The sequence below is a fragment of the Orcinus orca genome, chromosome 2 (genome assembly GCF_937001465.1).
Source record: "Orcinus orca chromosome 2, mOrcOrc1.1, whole genome shotgun sequence".
NCBI classification, from domain to species: Eukaryota; Metazoa; Chordata; class Mammalia; order Artiodactyla; family Delphinidae; genus Orcinus; species Orcinus orca.
In genome coordinates, this window is record NC_064560.1 from 24,867,936 (window position 1) to 24,884,686 (window position 16,751).

At 44.2% G+C, this 16,751-nt stretch overlaps 1 protein-coding gene and 1 non-coding gene across 8 annotated transcripts in view; both read left to right on the forward strand.

Moving 5' to 3' along the window:
* PRKCQ (protein kinase C theta) overlaps window positions 1–16,751 on the forward strand; it is a 158,255-nt gene that overhangs the window by 63,502 nt on the left and 78,002 nt on the right. For all 7 annotated transcript variants that reach the window (XM_049704793.1, XM_049704779.1, XM_049704775.1 and 4 more), the window contains 7 exons: window positions 2,449–2,611; window positions 4,290–4,321; window positions 4,418–4,503; window positions 7,482–7,611; window positions 11,507–11,616; window positions 12,392–12,509; window positions 14,074–14,234. In XM_049704793.1, coding sequence (XP_049560750.1) covers window positions 2,449–2,611; window positions 4,290–4,321; window positions 4,418–4,503; window positions 7,482–7,611; window positions 11,507–11,616; window positions 12,392–12,509; window positions 14,074–14,234 — 800 coding nt within the window. The remainder of the gene's footprint in view (window positions 1–2,448; window positions 2,612–4,289; window positions 4,322–4,417; window positions 4,504–7,481; window positions 7,612–11,506; window positions 11,617–12,391; window positions 12,510–14,073; window positions 14,235–16,751) is intronic.
* Window positions 1,224–1,331, forward strand: LOC117197401 (U6 spliceosomal RNA). Its single transcript, XR_004477990.1, has one exon. It is a non-coding gene; the product is annotated as a U6 spliceosomal RNA (small nuclear RNA).

The following is a 16,751-nucleotide window of genomic DNA, read 5'->3' on the forward strand; positions in this document are numbered from 1 at the left end:
CTAGAGCTAATCAATGAATTTGGTAAAGTTGCAGGATACAAAATTAATGCACAGAAATCTCTTGCATTCCTAAACACTAACAACAAAAGATCAGAAAGAGAAATTAAGGAAACAATCCCATTCACCATTGCAACAAAAAGAATAAAATACCTAGGAATAAACCTACCTAAGGAGGTAAATGACCTAAACTCAGAAAACTATAAGACACTGATGAAAGAAATCAAAGATGACACAAACAGTTGAAGAGATATACCATGTTCTTGGATTGGAAGAATCAATATTGTGAAAATGACTATACTACCCAGAGCAATCTACAGATTCAATGCAATCCCTGTCAAATTACCAGTGGCATTTTTTACAGAACTAGAAAAAAAAATCTTAAAATTTGTATGGAGACACAAAAGACCCCAAATAGCCAAAGCAGTCCTGAGGGGAAAAAAACGGAGCTGGAGGAATCAGACTCCCTGACTTCAGACTATACTACAAAGCTACAGTAATCAAGACAGTATGGTGCTGGCACAAAAACAGAAATAGATCAATGGAACAGGATGGAAAGCCCAGAGATAAAGCCACGCACCTGTGGTCAAGTAATCTGTGATAAAGGAGGCAAGGATATACAATGGAGAAAAGACAATCTCCTCAATAAGTGGTGCTGGGAAAACTGGATAGCTACATGTAAAAGAATGAAATTAGAACACTCCCTGACACCATACACAAAAATAAACTCAAAATAGATTAAAGACCTAAATGTAAGACCAGACACTATAAAACTCTTAAAGGAAAGCATACGAAGAACGCTCTGTGACATAAATCACAGTAAGATCTTTTTTGATCCACCTCCTAGAGTAATGGAAATAAAAAACAAAAATAAAGAAATGGGACCTAATGGAACTTAAAAGCTTTTGCATAGCAAAGGAAACTATAAACAAAACGAAAAGACAACCCTCAGAATGGGAGAAAATATTTGCAAACAAATCAGAGGACACAGGATTAATCTCCAAAATATATAAACAGCTCATGCAGCTCAATATTAAAACAACAAACTACCCAATCCAAAAATGGGCAGAAGACCTAAATAGGCATCTCTCCAAAGAAGACATACAGATGGCCAAGAAGCACATGAAAAGCTGCTCAACATCACTAATTATTAGGAAATGGAAATCAAGACTATAATGAGGTATCACCTCACACCACTTAGAGTGGCCATCACTCTACAAACAACAGTGCTCACTTCAGCAGCACATATACTAAAATTGGAACAATACAGAGAAGATTAGTATGGCCCCTGCTCAAGGATGACGAATAAAGACGCAGACCTACTAGAGAATGGACTTGATGACACAGGGAGGGGGAACAGTAAGCTGGGACAAAGTGAGAGAGTGGCATGGACATATATACACTACCAAATGTAAAATAGATAGCTAGTGGGAAGCAGCCGCATAGCACAGGGAGATCAGCCCGGTACTTTGTGACCACCTAGAGGGGTGGGATAGGGAGGGTGGAGGGAGGGAGATGCAAGAGGGAAGAGATATGGGGATATATGTATATGTATAGCTGAGTCACTTTGTTATAAAGCAGAAACTGACACTCGATTGTAAAGCAATTATACTCCAATAAAGATGTTAAAAAAATCAAAAAAATTTAAAAAAAATCTACAAACAACAAACACTGGAGAGGGTGTGGAGAAAAGGGAACCCTCTTGCGCTATGGTGGGAATGTAAATTGATACAGCCACTATGGAGAACACTATGGAGGTTCCTTAGAAAACTAAAACTAGAATTACCATACAACCCAGCAATCCCACTACTGGGCATATACCGTGAAGAAACCATAATTCAAAAAAACACATGCACCCCAGTGTTCATTGCAGCACTATTTACAATAGCCAGGTCATGGAAGCAACCTAAATGCCCATCAACAGATGAATGGATAAAGAAGATGTGGCACACATATACAAGGGAATATTACTCTGCGATAAAAAGGAACGAAATCGGGTCATTTTTAGAAACATGTATGGACCTAGAGACTGTCATACAGAGTGAAGTAAGTCAGAGAAAAACAAATATCGTATATTAAAGTATATATGTGGAATCTAGAAAAATGGTACAGATGAACCTATCTGCAAAGCAGAAATAGAGACACAGATGTAGAGAACAAACGTATGGACACCAATTGGGGAAAGTGAGGGGTGGGGTGGGATGAATTGGGAGATTGGCATTGACATATATACACTAATATGTATAAAATAGATAACTAATAAGAATGTGCTGTGTAAAAAAATAAAATAAAATTCAAAAAATAAAAGAAGCACTTGGGGTTTGCTGGTCTCGATGCTTGTCTCATTCCTCGTCAGTCTCTGTCCCTTCCCCATCTCCCCCAGCCCCGCTCCCCCAAGCTCTGACAGTCACATGGCAGAATGTCACTCTGTCCCCTGTCCTCTTCCTGCAGACACAAAGGACATGAGTGAATTCGAGAACGAAGGCTTCTTTGCTCTGCATCAGCGCCGAGGAGCCATCAAACAGGCCAAGATCCACCACGTCAAGTGCCATGAGTTCACGGCCACCTTTTTCCCACAACCCACGTTTTGCTCCGTCTGCCATGAGTTTGTCTGGTATGGTAACTCAGCATGCACTCCAAGCTTCAAGTTATGCATTCTGTCGCATCTTCTTGATCCACCAGGTCTGGCATGCCCCACCTTGGGGAAGTGTGCCGGAATAGGAACCACCTGAGAGTTTCCAGTGGCCTCACCTGGATGGAGAAGGTTCAAAGGGTGTGACTCTCTAGAACATTTTCATAATATAACTCCTGTAGAGCCAGGAAACCAGCCTCCTTAGGAAAGGTTCCAAGGACTTCAGTTTCCAATTAAATGGGAGGCTTATGGGGGTGAGCGGGAAGGGAAAGAAGAAGGAGTGAGCTTTATCGTAAGCACAGTTTTACAGCCAAAACTGCCACCAGCTCAACAGCCCAACCGTGCTGCTACTAATGTCTGCAAAAGGCAACACTTGCCCGTTGGAGCTAATGGGTTTCAATGTGTACAAGGCTCTTGGGTGTCTTAAGAGCCCTCAAACAGAGAGATTGGTTCAACCCTCAGTAAACACACAGCGAAGGCTATGGGGGAGTGGAGACTTGAAATGACTCCTATCTCTGGCCTCAGCCTCCTCGCCTCTTCTGGGGTGTTCTCAACCCCTGTGTAACCAGGGTATCCAGAGGTCAAGTAGACTTTTGGTGGATTTCCATCAACTGTCTTCATCTAATGACTTGAACTTCCTTCCTTTCTAAGAGTGAATGTTACTCAGGCTTCGGTCTTAAGCTTGAGAATTCATTAGTTGCACATATTCTCAGATACTCAGAAAGAGGAAATGTTATAAAATCAAATGTTATAAATGTAGATATCTTTGCTTGTCTGTACTGAGCTTAGCGAGACATTGAATTTTTAAGCGTAGACGTGGAAATTTGCTACCACGATCCCGTGATCCATTTTTTTAAATATTAATTTAAAAATTTTTTTCTTTTTTTGGCTGCATCGGGTCTTAGTTGTGGCATGCGGGGTCTTTTGCTGAGGCACGCAGGGTCTTCCGTTGTGGCACACGGGCTTCTCTAGTTGCGGGTTTCTCAGTAGATGTGGCATGAGGGTTTTCTCTTCTGTAGTTGTGGCGCGCGGGCTTAGTTGCCCTGCGGCATGTGGGATCTTAGTTCCCCAACCAGGGATCGAACTCGCGTCCCCTGTGTGGGAAGGTGGATTCTTTACCACTGGACCACCAGGGAAGTCCCCCCCCCCCTTTATCCATTTTTGGTCAGGCATTTTTATCTCTACATGTTTGTTTGGAAAATATGCAAATGGGAGGGAAATCAACAACTCCTCATTTATCTAATTATCAGACTTTTCACAAAGCAGGTTAAAATAAAAGCACAGGGCTTCCCTGGTGGCGCAGTGGTTGAGAGTCCGCCTGCCGATGCAGGGGACACGGGTTCGTGCCCTGGTCTGGGAAGATCCCACATGCTGCGGAGCAGCTGGGCCCGTGGGCCATGGCCACTGAGCCTGTGCATCCGGAGCCTGTTCTCCGCAACGGGAGAGGCCACAACAGTGAGAGGCCCGCGTACCGCAAAAAATAAATAAATAAATAAAAGCACATGTTAACACTCTTGGCTAATAATAGACTAGTGCTTCAGATCAGAAAATGCTCTGTGATGGCAGAAAGCTATGGGATCTTGTTCATCTTTTAAATGTTTTTGCTACTACTGTTGACTCAAAGGTCTATATAAATATTCAAACATGTGCTTTATTGCAGGGGTCTGAACAAACAGGGCTACCAGTGTCGACGTAAGTCAGAAGGATTTCTTTTGTATTATCGTCATTCTTTTCGTTTAGTTGTCCCTTAACTTCTGAAAATCTCAAGCTGTAGTCATTTCTTTTCAGAATGTAATGCAGCAATTCACAAGAAGTGTATTGATAAGGTTATAGCGAAGTGCACGGGATCAGCTATCAACAGCCGAGAAACCATGGTACGGATCTAGATTCCTCTCTGTCTGAAATACGATGATTTTATCCTGATTTTTACAGCCCGCTATTTCTTGTTCCTAATGCCTGAATTTGAATGCTTATATTTTTCCTTGCACACCCTAAAACCCTTTCCTCTCCAGTGGTGATGGTTACTGAGATCCAAAACTAGGGGATGAATAAGAGAGCACAAGGAGAATTTTAATGATTCTACCTTTTCCAGAAAAACATCACAGAAAGGTGGCCAGAAAGCGTAGTTCTGATCAATTATGTGAGAACGACTCCTGTGGCATCTACAGCTAGAAGTGACAGTTAAAGAGTAGAGGCAATGGTTATAAAATGCAGATGTGAGCATTGACAAGGGAGGGTAACAGATATGTAATTCTTATATTGAGAGGCAAGTATTTCTTTCAGAATGAACTTTGAGATGTATCATCTGGGGGCAAGTTAGACTTTACTCTGTGGGAGAGGGAGGCAGATGGAGCTGCAGAGAGAGAGAGGCAACCAAAGCAGTCAGTCTTGGCAAGAAGGGAAGAGGTCCAAAGCCACATGGACATGGAACTCTGACGGACAGGAAGGAGTTGGAGAGATGGTTGTAGATGAAGGTAGGTTTGTAGATTTGGGGAAGGACAGATGAGGGAGCTTCCCTTAGATGACTTAGGTCCTCGATGAAGTCTGAGGACTAGGGGAAGAAAGAAGGCAGCAAGTGTCTTTGAGGAGGAAGAAGGAGCTCTAAAATAATTATCTCATAGATGGCAGGGCACGGGGATTCAAGAAAAGCAGCAGGATTGCCAAGCACAGTTGCAAGTCCATTTGAGTTTGAGGGCAGCCGTCTCCCGGGTATGTGATTTTCTCCAGCAAAGGGGTAGGCAAAGAGACAGCAGATCGGTTGGGTTTTTCCAGAGTAGAATGTCTTTTAAAATTTAGAGCCAGAAGGGGATAATCTCCTGTTATGAGTGACTCTGCCAAGGCTCAAAGAGGTTGAAGTAGTTTGTCCAAGGTCAGCCACTTTCACCTGGCAGACTAGAATTCGGATCTCAGTCTCCCAGACTAAGGCTTTTGTTGTTGAAATCACAGTGCCTCTTTTCATCCCGCCCGCCTGCTCCCTTTATCTGATGCCTTCAGCTTTCCTGGCAAAATCACAAATTGTAAGCATGACTGTGAACTTCAATGGCTAACGTCCAGTAGGACTAGAATGAGAGCCACAGGTCAAATTTTAAACTTTCAAGTAGCCACATTAAAGACCAGAAAAAGCAACAGGTGGAATTCATCTTAACGATATACTTTATGTAACCCAATCTGCTGCAATATTATCATTTCGGGATAGAATCAATATACAAAATAGAGATATTTTACATTGTTTTTTTTTTCATACAAAGTTGTCGTAATCCAGTACGTATTTTACACTTACAGCACATCTTTTCAACACCTTGTAAGTGTTGGCCCACGTGGGTGAGTGACTGTCGTGTTGGAAAGTACAGATCTGTAGTCTTTCCCAGACACATCTTGAACCATTTGGACTTGGGTTCAGGATTTGAAGTAGAAGTCTCCTAGCCTGGACCTTGACATCACTTGTTCATACTTATGTGGAAAAGTTTCTACGAAATAGGAGTTCTGAAAGGCACTTTTTCTTGGTTGAAAATATCTCGAGTAAGTGCTGGGCAGCTTTTAGGCCATTCTAAGTAGCCATTCTAAAGACTAAATGCTGACCAGAAGCCACCATGAGAATATGTATTCCTTTAACAAATAAGGCCACTTTACTGTACATGTTCTCAAAGACATTGTTTAATTAAAAACTTTTGTAGAGACTTTAAGTCTCAAGTAAATAAAACTTTCTATACTGCACAAGAATATTGGTAATTCTTGCCAGGAATCAAAGTGCCTGATTTATTGTTGTTGTTAATGTAATAAGTTTGATTAAAGGGGAGAATTTAAACTCTAGAACACTTTAAAAAAGAAAATCTTCACTGTATCTACTATCAGCATCCCTCTGTCATCTCCCTTCTCTCCATCCCTTAAACCATCACATTTATTTTGAGAGAGCGAAGAGTAATGGTGAAAGAGGGGATGGGCTCAGATTCGGACTGTCAGGCTCATAGATATCCCAGCTCAGTTGATGGCTGTGTGTCCTAGACAAGTGTCTGGCCCTATCTGTGCTGAATCTCCCCACCTATCAAAGCAGGATACTAACAGAGGCTGCTTCAAAAGAGGTATTTTGAGGGTTGTATGAGATATCACACATGTAAAAGATAACACGTGACGTGTCTAACGTGTCTATCACAGCACCTGGCAGAACTGTTATCTACCTCTTGTCTCTTCGGTTCATGTATAAGCAGTGTGAAAAGCCTTCCCACCTTGGGCTCCCACACTAATAAACCGATTTCTCTAGAGGAGGCATTATATAACATCTTCCAAAGGTTAAAGCACTAGCGCTAGGTTAAAAGAGAAAAGGAAATATTTATATTGAAATAGGAAGGGAAGGGCTTCCCTGGTGGCACAGTGGTTGAGAGTCTGCCTGCCGATGCAGGGGACACGGGTTCGTGCCCCGGTCTGGGAAGATCCCACATGCCGCGGAGTGGCTGGGCCCGTGAGCCATGGCCGCTGAGCCTGCGCGTCCGGAGCCTGTGCTCCGCAATGGGAGAGGCCACAATAGTGAGAGGCCTGCATACCGCAAAAAAAAGAAGGGAAGTACGTTTACTTAGCTCCCATTTAAATAAATAACCCTGGTCTCCTCTTCCTGAAATCTTAGCCCGTCTGTGGGAAGGCCGCAGACTTGCCCCCTTGCCCTTGACCTAGAAGAGCTAACGGCTTCTTGTCTTCTTTGGACGTGACTATAAGGCTTGACAAGTAAAAATTATGGGTTCTAATAAACATCACTGCAGTGTTTTTATTATTCTATTCACTGTGCTGAAGTATCTGCTAAGACGTGAAAAGTGGGGAAGTGGGGACACACCGACCATCACGCATTCTTTTTCCCTTTCAGTTCCACAAGGAGAGGTTCAAAATCGACATGCCACACAGATTTAAGGTCTACAATTACAAGAGCCCCACCTTCTGTGAGCACTGTGGGACCCTGCTCTGGGGCCTGGCGAGGCAAGGCCTCAAGTGTGACGGTGAGTTTAATGAGCGCGGCCCCCCTGGAACCCCCTGCGGCTGGATTTGCAGCTTTGATGGAGAGAACCAGGGAGCGGGGCGGGGCGGGGGGGAGGATGGAGATGACTGGCTTCTCTGTCCAGCCCGGAAGAGCCCCGTGATCCTGAATGAGAAGTTCCCCGATAACAAGCCACTGCTGTTCTTTTCCTTCCACCTGTCCCCACCCCATGCCTTGTTTCCCAGAGAAGTGCCCAGTCTTCCAGGTCAAATGTCACAGCCCCTGGCCCCATGCCTTCTGTGGTACCTGCCTGATTCTCCTCTGACTGGCTCCCTCCCCTGGAGCTGCCCCTTCCTGACCTCCGCAGCCCCAGCCCTGCCCCTGCCGCTCTCCTTAGCACCAGCGAGTGCGATTCTGTCTGCGGCTCCATCAGGGAGCGAGCCTGGCATGTCTGTTTCGCTGCTGGTTAGTCCTGTGCAGAAAACTGCCTGACTTAAGCTGGCGAGCCTGTCCCCAAAGCGTGCTGTGAACTCCACGTGCACGGGAAGACGCCCAGCTCTGATGCTGATGGCCTGAGAGCAGAGCCCGAGCCTGCTGCCCTCCACCGTGGAGTTATTCAGCCGGACCCTGAGAAAAAGCACAAGAGCTCGCTCTCTCTGAAAGGCCAGGCTGTGAAGGCAAAAACCTTTAGAAACTGAGATGCTGTTATGCCAGGATTAGGGGGTAGGGAGGAAAAAGTCCAACAAGAACTAACAAAGTACTTCTGCCCTTGGAGTGCAGCTGAGGGGAGGACAGAGCCCAGATAACATTCAAAACAGAGGTGCCTCGCTCAGCAGGGACCTTTGTATTTTGTTTTATTTAAAAAAGTTTTTTTAATGAAGTATAGTTGATTTACAATGCTGTGTTAATTACTGCTGTACAACAAAGTGATTCAGTTATACACATATATATATACATTATATGTGTGTGTATATATATATTATATACATATATATACATTCTTTTTTTACTATATATTCTTTTCCATTGTGGTTTATCATAGGATACTGATTAAACACAGAAGCCACTTTATTTTTTCTGGGCAGCCCCATTTTAACTTATGCCACTGGCTAATGCGTGTTGTATCTTTTAAGTGATAAAGGGCGCCGACCTAAGGAGGAAGATCACCCTTAGCTGCCTGCCTGTCCTCATCCCAGTTGCATCCACGTGTCTGGTGGAGCCTGGAGTGACATCTTAATGGAGGCGGGAGGGGTTAGGTCTCCAAATCATTACTGAAGGCAAACCCACAGGTAGTCAAAATTCACCTGAACAGTCCCTCCATCACCCAAAGTACCACCACGCACTTTCCTCTCTACACCTGTTTAAGAGTCCGTGGGTGGGTGGGCTGGGCGTTGTATAGAGTGTCTTTAAGAGTCGTAGGCAACAGGTAATATTGGAGTGTTCTGCGGGGACAAACGGACAGGAATAATCAGATCCCCGTCTGCTGGCACCCCTGTTCCTGTGATACTCTCACTCGTCGGGTTTTCTTTCCCTGGAGCCCAGGCGCCCCACCTGCAGAGGCCGAGCTGGTCCCAACAGCACGGTTGTGCCTCTGAGCTCAGAACTTCCAGGATTACTTGGCATTGTTCCACCACGACCTGCTGGGTTCTGTCCTTTTCGAACATTCCTTCTTCATTCCATTCTCTTTCCTCATTCCCTGTCCTGTGCTTCCTTAACCCTACTCCCTCTCTTCTCTTCTCCCCTTCCTCTCCCCTCTCCTCCCCCCTCTCCTTCCCCAAGTCACTCCCTGGAACCCCGAGAGGCTGGGCGCTGTCTGCCCCCGCCATGCCCTCATCTGCATCTCCGCCTCTCACTCTCTCCCCTGGGTCTCTCCCCGCCTCTTCCTCACTCTCTCTTCTTACTCTCCTGTAAGCCTCCTTCCTAGGTAGGGCCCCCACTCCTCCTGACCCTGTCTCCTTTCTCTCGCCACTGAAGTTGCCATGAAAGTAGTCATCTGGAGGGACTGTTTGCACTCACCGAGGTCCAGTTATCACCTGCTAGGTTAGTAACAGACTTAGGACGTTGTGATCCTAGTGGGCACGGGGCCTCTCTTCACGGCACATCAGAGAGGAGCTTAGATCCGCTACAGTTTTAAAGAGCAAGGTGCCCCTCCCCATATCCTCAAGTCCGTTCTCCAGTAGGTCTGTGTCTTTATTCCCGTCTTACCCCTAGGTTCTTCATGACTTTTTTTTTCTTGAATTCCATATATATGTGTTAGCATACGGTATTTGTCTCTCTGACTTACTTCACTCTGTGTGACAGACTCTAGGTCTATCCACCTCATTACAAATAGGGAGGGTGGGAGGGAGGGAGACGCAAGAGGGAAGAGATATGGGAACATATGTATATGTATAACTGATTCACTTTGTTGTAAAGCAGAAACTAACACACCACTGTAAAGCAATTATAGCCCAATAAAGATGTTTAAAAAAAAAAAAAACAACAAGGTGCTCGATGCTCGCTACATGCCTCCCTCTACCTTGCAGTAAATAAGTAGTAAATGGGGCCGCCCAGCGTAAAACCTGCATCCGGGAGCCCAGGAGGAGTCAAGCTAACGAGGCAGAGTTCAGAGCAGAAGCCATTATGAGCAGCACCTTTACTACATTAAAGGTTCCACTTCAGGTGGATTTTTATGACTTTATCCTGGGATGAGTAATAGTTTATGCTTACCTACTAGAAAATGCTGTTTTATTTTGTCTTGTTGTGAACTGTTTAGTGAGAACTAAAGGTGAAGATGGCTAAAATTTCACCTAAATATTTCAAGAATATTTTATTGTCGTAAATAATAAAGACGAAAGAAAAGTTGTCTTTCGTGAACACCTGTTGGAGGCCAATCACTGTGCAAAGTTCTTGCACGCAAATGGGCAAGTAATAAGGTAAGAAGATTAAAATGGCATGATTTTAGATCTTCTCCTGCCCAATTCCACTGCAACAATCCCTGTTGATATACCTTTATAGAACCTAGCAGGACGTGAGATCAGAGTTCTATCTGCTGGTGTTGGGAAATCTTTGGTACCTTGTTTTTTGGCATAACGGTGATGTTTCATGAGCAGAATTTGCATTTTTCTAAGGCTAATGACATGAAGCGATATTGTCTTTACACAGACACACAGGTGCCCGACCCCCAGTACAAGAAGGCTCCCACAGTCACAGCACGGTCGTGCTGTTTTTAGGACTAATGGATCAGGATACTCCTCCAGCATCGTAGGTCTCAGAGCTAGAAGCCTATACAGATCATTTAGTTCACGTAGCCCAACTCTCCCATGTGGTGAGAACACGGTCTCCGGACACTTTCCTTCCTTTCACCCCCGCCTCTCACATATGCACAGACCACCCCACTGTCTCAATTTCCATTTCGATGGAGGCTGTACCCTAGGCTTCAGCCTAGAGGGTGGAGAAGCCTCTCGCAGCCCACGTGGGAAGGGGGATGCTTGGACCCCAGTCTAAGTGGCAGTGAATGACCTTCCACCCAGCATTCCACATTACCACCAACTTATTTGCTGGGATCATCCCTGGAATAAGAGCCAACCTCAGTTTTTCACTCTCAGCGATGGCACAGTGGACATGCATTCTGGGAGCAGCCTTCCTCCCCATCCACAGGCTCTGGTTCTGCCTTGAGCGGAAGTCACTTCCCAGCAGCACGCTGAGGAGCATCTGGTGTGTGGGTGAAGGTCTCAGGGAATCAGAGGTGAATGTGCGGTGGCATAAAAGCCCTGCTCTGGTCTGTTTGCCTTCAGTGTCTCCCTCTGCTGGGAAGATGGCGCCGGGGATTTGCCAGTGATTCCTTGGGCATACATGCACCTAAAACAGATCACGGGCAGAGTCCGTGGAAGTTGGTTCTGTTGCCCTTGTTCAAGGTGTCGCTTTCTTCCTTTCAGCATGTGGCATGAACGTACATCACAGATGCCAGACAAAGGTCGCCAACCTTTGTGGCATAAACCAGAAGCTAATGGCTGAAGCACTGGCAATGATCGAGAGCGCTCAACAGGTAGGAACGGCTTTTAGGGGACAAGTTCCCACAATTTCAGCTCAACTAGGACTATTCCAGTCCCTTCGCTCTGTGCTCTGTAGCAGCTCTACAGGGCGACGTGGACTCTATTTCCGAGTACTTGCCTTGACACTGACTTTCATCTTCGTGTCCACATCCCCCGCTTGAGATGCTTATTTATTTAATGCATTTGCATCATGTGGATCTTTATAAGATCTTAAATTCTTCATGGAATGAGCAGGGGAAGAAACAAATAAATTCATTAAAATTATTGAGGATTCATTGCCAGCTTTATACCTATATATGACAACTATATAATAGCCTTGGGGAAAAAACATATTTGCTAGAATCATCCCTAGAATGCCTTCAAAACACTGAGTCCAAGGCAACTTTTGCCTTGCTACTTACTAGCATGCCGAATCCTCACATCCAGGGACAAACCCTCTTTAAGACTTGGCATTGCCCACGTAAGCTATTTTTCCATCCATTGGCCTTTGATTCTTATTTGTGACCGAATAATGTGGATAGCATGGGATAAACCAGTTGGCCCCCAGAAAAGTATGCAGGAAGCGAATACGTTCTGCTGGTACGTAAAATATGATAGACGTCCACAGGATATGGGATCCCTAAGAGAGTGCCAGGGGGAGGGAGAGATTCGGTTATCCTACACATTTAGGGATCTGAAATGGCTTTCATGCCCATGGACAGCAGGCTGCACTGTCCCGTTAATGGTGGGTGGGTAGGTGGGTAGTCTGACTCTTTGTTTGTAACCCAGGCCCGCTGCTTAAGAGACTCTGAACACATCTTCAGAGAAGGTCCAGTTGAAATTGGTCTCCCATGCTCCATAAAAGGTGAAGCAAAGCTGCCGTATGGACCAGCACCGGGGAAAAAAGGTAGCTACCCTGATCCACCGTAGAATCGTCAGTAATTCACCTTGATTAACCTGAGTCCTCTGGATTTAAATTCTCCACGTACCTGGCCTGATAAACGATTCTTTTCTAGTTCGAGATTACAGACCTAGCCACCAACAGAGAGTCTCCTACTTCTTAGAAGTATTATAAAACCGAAATATACCCCACTAGAAAACCTTCATAAGCAGGTGGTGGTGGTGAGAGGTTGAGGTGGGAGAAGAAAATGCGGCATCTCTGGAGGAAACAATTGCAAACTTTTTCTTAGAATTTTAGAACATTACTCCCTGCCGTGGTTAAACAGTTTTACAGAAATAAATCCTCCATAGAGCTCTAGACTAGGAATGCCACAGACCATCTTATTCTGTACCTTTGAGACTTTTCTGGAAAGTTTTAAGATTAGAAAGGGGATTATGGACACCAAGGGGGGAAAGCGGGGGCATGGTGGGATGCATTGGGAGATTGGGATTGACATCTATACACTAATATGTATGAAGTAGATAACTAATAAGAACCTGCTATATAAAATAAATAAATAAACTCAAGAAAAAAAAGATTAGAAAGGGGAAGAATAGCCTAACGTCCTTAACATTTCTGATGTTATGGAAGTTTATCCAGCCTCCTCTTTGAAGGTCCTTCATGAGAGGATATGACCATGTGATTCTGAATAGTTTTCAGCATACATTATAAAATATTTTCCTTGGACTTAGAATACGAAAGATAAACCTAGAGATCGGAAAATAAATGTCATTATTCCAACCACAAAAAAAGACATAATTATGTGATGTGATACAGGTGCTAACTATCTCGTGATATCACAGTAGATAAATGTGTCAATCAACATGTTATGCACCTTAAATTAGCACAATGTGATATGTCAATGTATTTCAATTTAAAAGAAAGGAATGTGATAAGGGGGTCGGAGGAAGGCTCCAAAAATGTTTTTCTACACCTTCTCTGGCAGGAGGTGAGGAATAAATTGTCCTGAAAATTTTTTAAAGAAGGGTTTGGATTACATTTGGGAAGGGTCTCCGGGCAGAGGAGTAGACCTTGTGTCTCAGACATGATCAAGGTAGGTAGTATCTTGACTCGAAGACTGTGGCGAACGATGCATTTCAGATCTTTAACGATCTGCTCTCCATTTCTTCGTCCCCACGTGGTCGGTCACAGAAACTGACGCCACTGTGCCTGTGAGCCACGCAAGCAACGGAGAACCATTTTCCCTCCAATTTGGTTAAAATCCCTATTTGTCTGCGATTCGGCGTTATCAAAAGTGCTCATTCCTGTTGCATAGATGGTCTTTTGCTGATTTGGAATGTTTCTTAACTTGATATTTTCCCCAGTCTGTTGCATAAAGAGACACAGTCCATCCCCCAGATACCAGGCTCCCAGGCAGCAGGTGCTGCTTTTGCCCTGCAGGCACCCCTTTCTGCATCGCTCTGAATGGAGCTTCAGATGGGATGTGGAAAAGAAAGCGTGTTCTCAAAGTAGCTAGGACGACCTTCCGCTGTTCCTTATTTCCTTTTAACCACTGATTTGCCATTTTCAGAGCCTCAGGGGATCTCCTGGGAGTCTCCCTTGGATGAGATGGAGAAAGTAGGCCATCGTCCAGAACCTGAACTTAACGTAGAAAGACCATCTCTACGTATGAAATTAAAAATCGAGGATTTTACCTTGCACAAAATGTTGGGGAAAGGAAGTTTTGGCAAGGTATGATATTGTATGTAGAATTCTGTGGCCCAACTTCCAGAAATTGAAGAGCAGATCTGGCCAGTGGAACTGAACTGGTGGAACTGAACCATACATGGGTGTGCAGAGAGCGCATTCCTGGTCAGGAACTGTCATGTGATGTGATGTATGTTAGAGGGCAGAGAGACATCTGAATTAATAGGGACCCGGGGAGCTCTGGGGAATAGCAGCCTCTGCTTCCTGGGAAAAACGATTCAAGCCATTTCACTTGGAAGGTGTCCATCCCACGAGCTTGTGTGTTTGGTATCCTTGGACACCAAAGAAATGAGAAGGTGCCTCAGCCGGTTCCTGTTTCACAGATATGTTTGTTTCATTGGTGGTTTTTTTGTTGTTGTGTTGTTCCTTTCTCAAACCTGGAGTGTGGTTTTTACCTTCTGTGTGATTTCTTCTCTACCAAATGTCCTCTGCCTTGTTTTAGTTTGCTAGGGCTACTGTAACAAAATACCACAGATGGGGAGACTTCAACAACAGAAATTTAGTTCTTCTAGTTCTAGAGGCTGGAAGTCCAAGATCAAGGTGTGGACAGGGCTGTTTCTCCTGAGGTCTCCTCCTGGGTGTCCACGCTGTCTTCTCCCTTTGTCCTCACATGGCCATTCCTGTGTGCATGTCTGTGTCCTAACACCCTCTGCTTATAAGGACACCAGTCATATTGGATTAGGACCCACCCTAATGACCTCATTTTAACATAATTATCTCTGTAAGCACCCTGTCTCCAAATATGGTCTCACTCTGAGCTGCTGGGGTTTAGGACTCCAACATATCAGTTCTTTGGAAGGGACACAGTTCAGCCCAGAACACGGCCCTAGCTTGAGCGTCTTAGGAAAAGTTCCACAGAGGAAGTCCCTCCTCTAAATTCTTCCTGCCACTCACTCAGGTTATGGGCCATTAGTCAGTCACAGAGGGCAAGGAGAGGAGGAAGGAGACATAATGGAAGAAATTATAATCAACTCTCAGTGACAAGAGGAGATTTTCAAGCCAGTGATTGTAAAGAGGGATGTCATGGAATATAGGCTTTTAGGTTATTTTGGATATTAAGGATATCACGTGTATTAATGGAACTCTCAGTTGTTTTATATTTAGATTGGATGCAACGTCTAGGAAAGTTTTAGCCAAAGACTACTGTTCCGTGAATTCGTGTAACCAAGACCAGCATTGTGCTCAGCACCTGCTCACTAGACTTTGGCTGCAAAACTTACCCAGTTTATTTAATAATAATGTAACTGGGTATTGCCGTAGCTGAAGGACATTGTGCTGCAGTTGGGGTTTCTATATAATACCAAGGCATTGCCTTCGGCAAAATCCACTCTGCCCTACAAACTGTAGCTGATATCCATTAGTTCGTTTATCTTGTTTCCACAATAACATGAACCGTAGCAGGCTCGTCTGGTGTTAATCTGAGTGTAACAGGCAATTTTACAGCCAGTCTTCATTAAAATTTAGCATCCATTAATGTGCAGTTTATAACCTGTTTCCAAAAACTGAAAGCACATTATAGAGATGGAAATGGCTTTTTTCCCAGCTTCTTAGTTTATGGCTGATTTGGGGATGTTTTATTGAAAGAAGCAATTACCAAAAGGGGACTTTTAATTGTTAAAGAAAAGCTTTTCTTTGTTCCCGTGTGGATTTTACTTTTCAACAAAGTTAAGAAGACATTAAGTTAAACCTAGATGCCTTAGTAAATAACCCAAGGGACAGCTGAGAGCTTCAGGTATCCTCTGCTCTGTGTCCAAAGCAGTAAGCCCCTCACCATCAGGACCCCGGATCCCTGCACTCTGAGGGGGCTGCACCTTGGGGCCCAAGGAGAGGGGGATGGAGCACCAGAGCAAAAAGGGGCAGCCATATCTCCTTTTCTTCCAACACTAAGAATACTCAAACTTGTTTTTCTTCTTTCTTTTCACTCTATATGGGAAGTATGGTTCCTCATCAAAATGGTAGCCTCTGTATTCTGGTTCTCCATCGATTTTAGGCCCAGGAGAACAAATTGCATGTTTTCTGGGGATATGTATACACATCATTCATTTGCCTGAATTCTCATCTAAGCTCTACCCCCTCTATCAAGCCAGCTACCCCACAGTTATGTGTCTGCACTGTATTACTTTAAACACAGACACGTGCATTTTCACTGTTGGTGTAACATCATTAACGTCAACAATCCCTAAAAGTCACTAAAAGAAGCCAATGGCAAGTGGTTTTTTTTTTTAAGTATAGTTGATTTACAATATTAGTGTCAGATGTATAACATAATGATTCAGTAGTTTTATAGATTATACTCCATTTAAAGTTATTACAAAATAATGGCTGTATTTCCCTGTGCTATACAATATATCCCTGTTGCTTATTTTATGCATAGTAGTTTGTATCTCTTAATCCTATACCCCTATATTGCCCCTCCCCCTTCCCCTCTTCCCACTGGTAACCACTAGTTTGTTCTCTATATCTGTGAGTCACTTTCTGTTTTGTTATATACATCCATTTGTT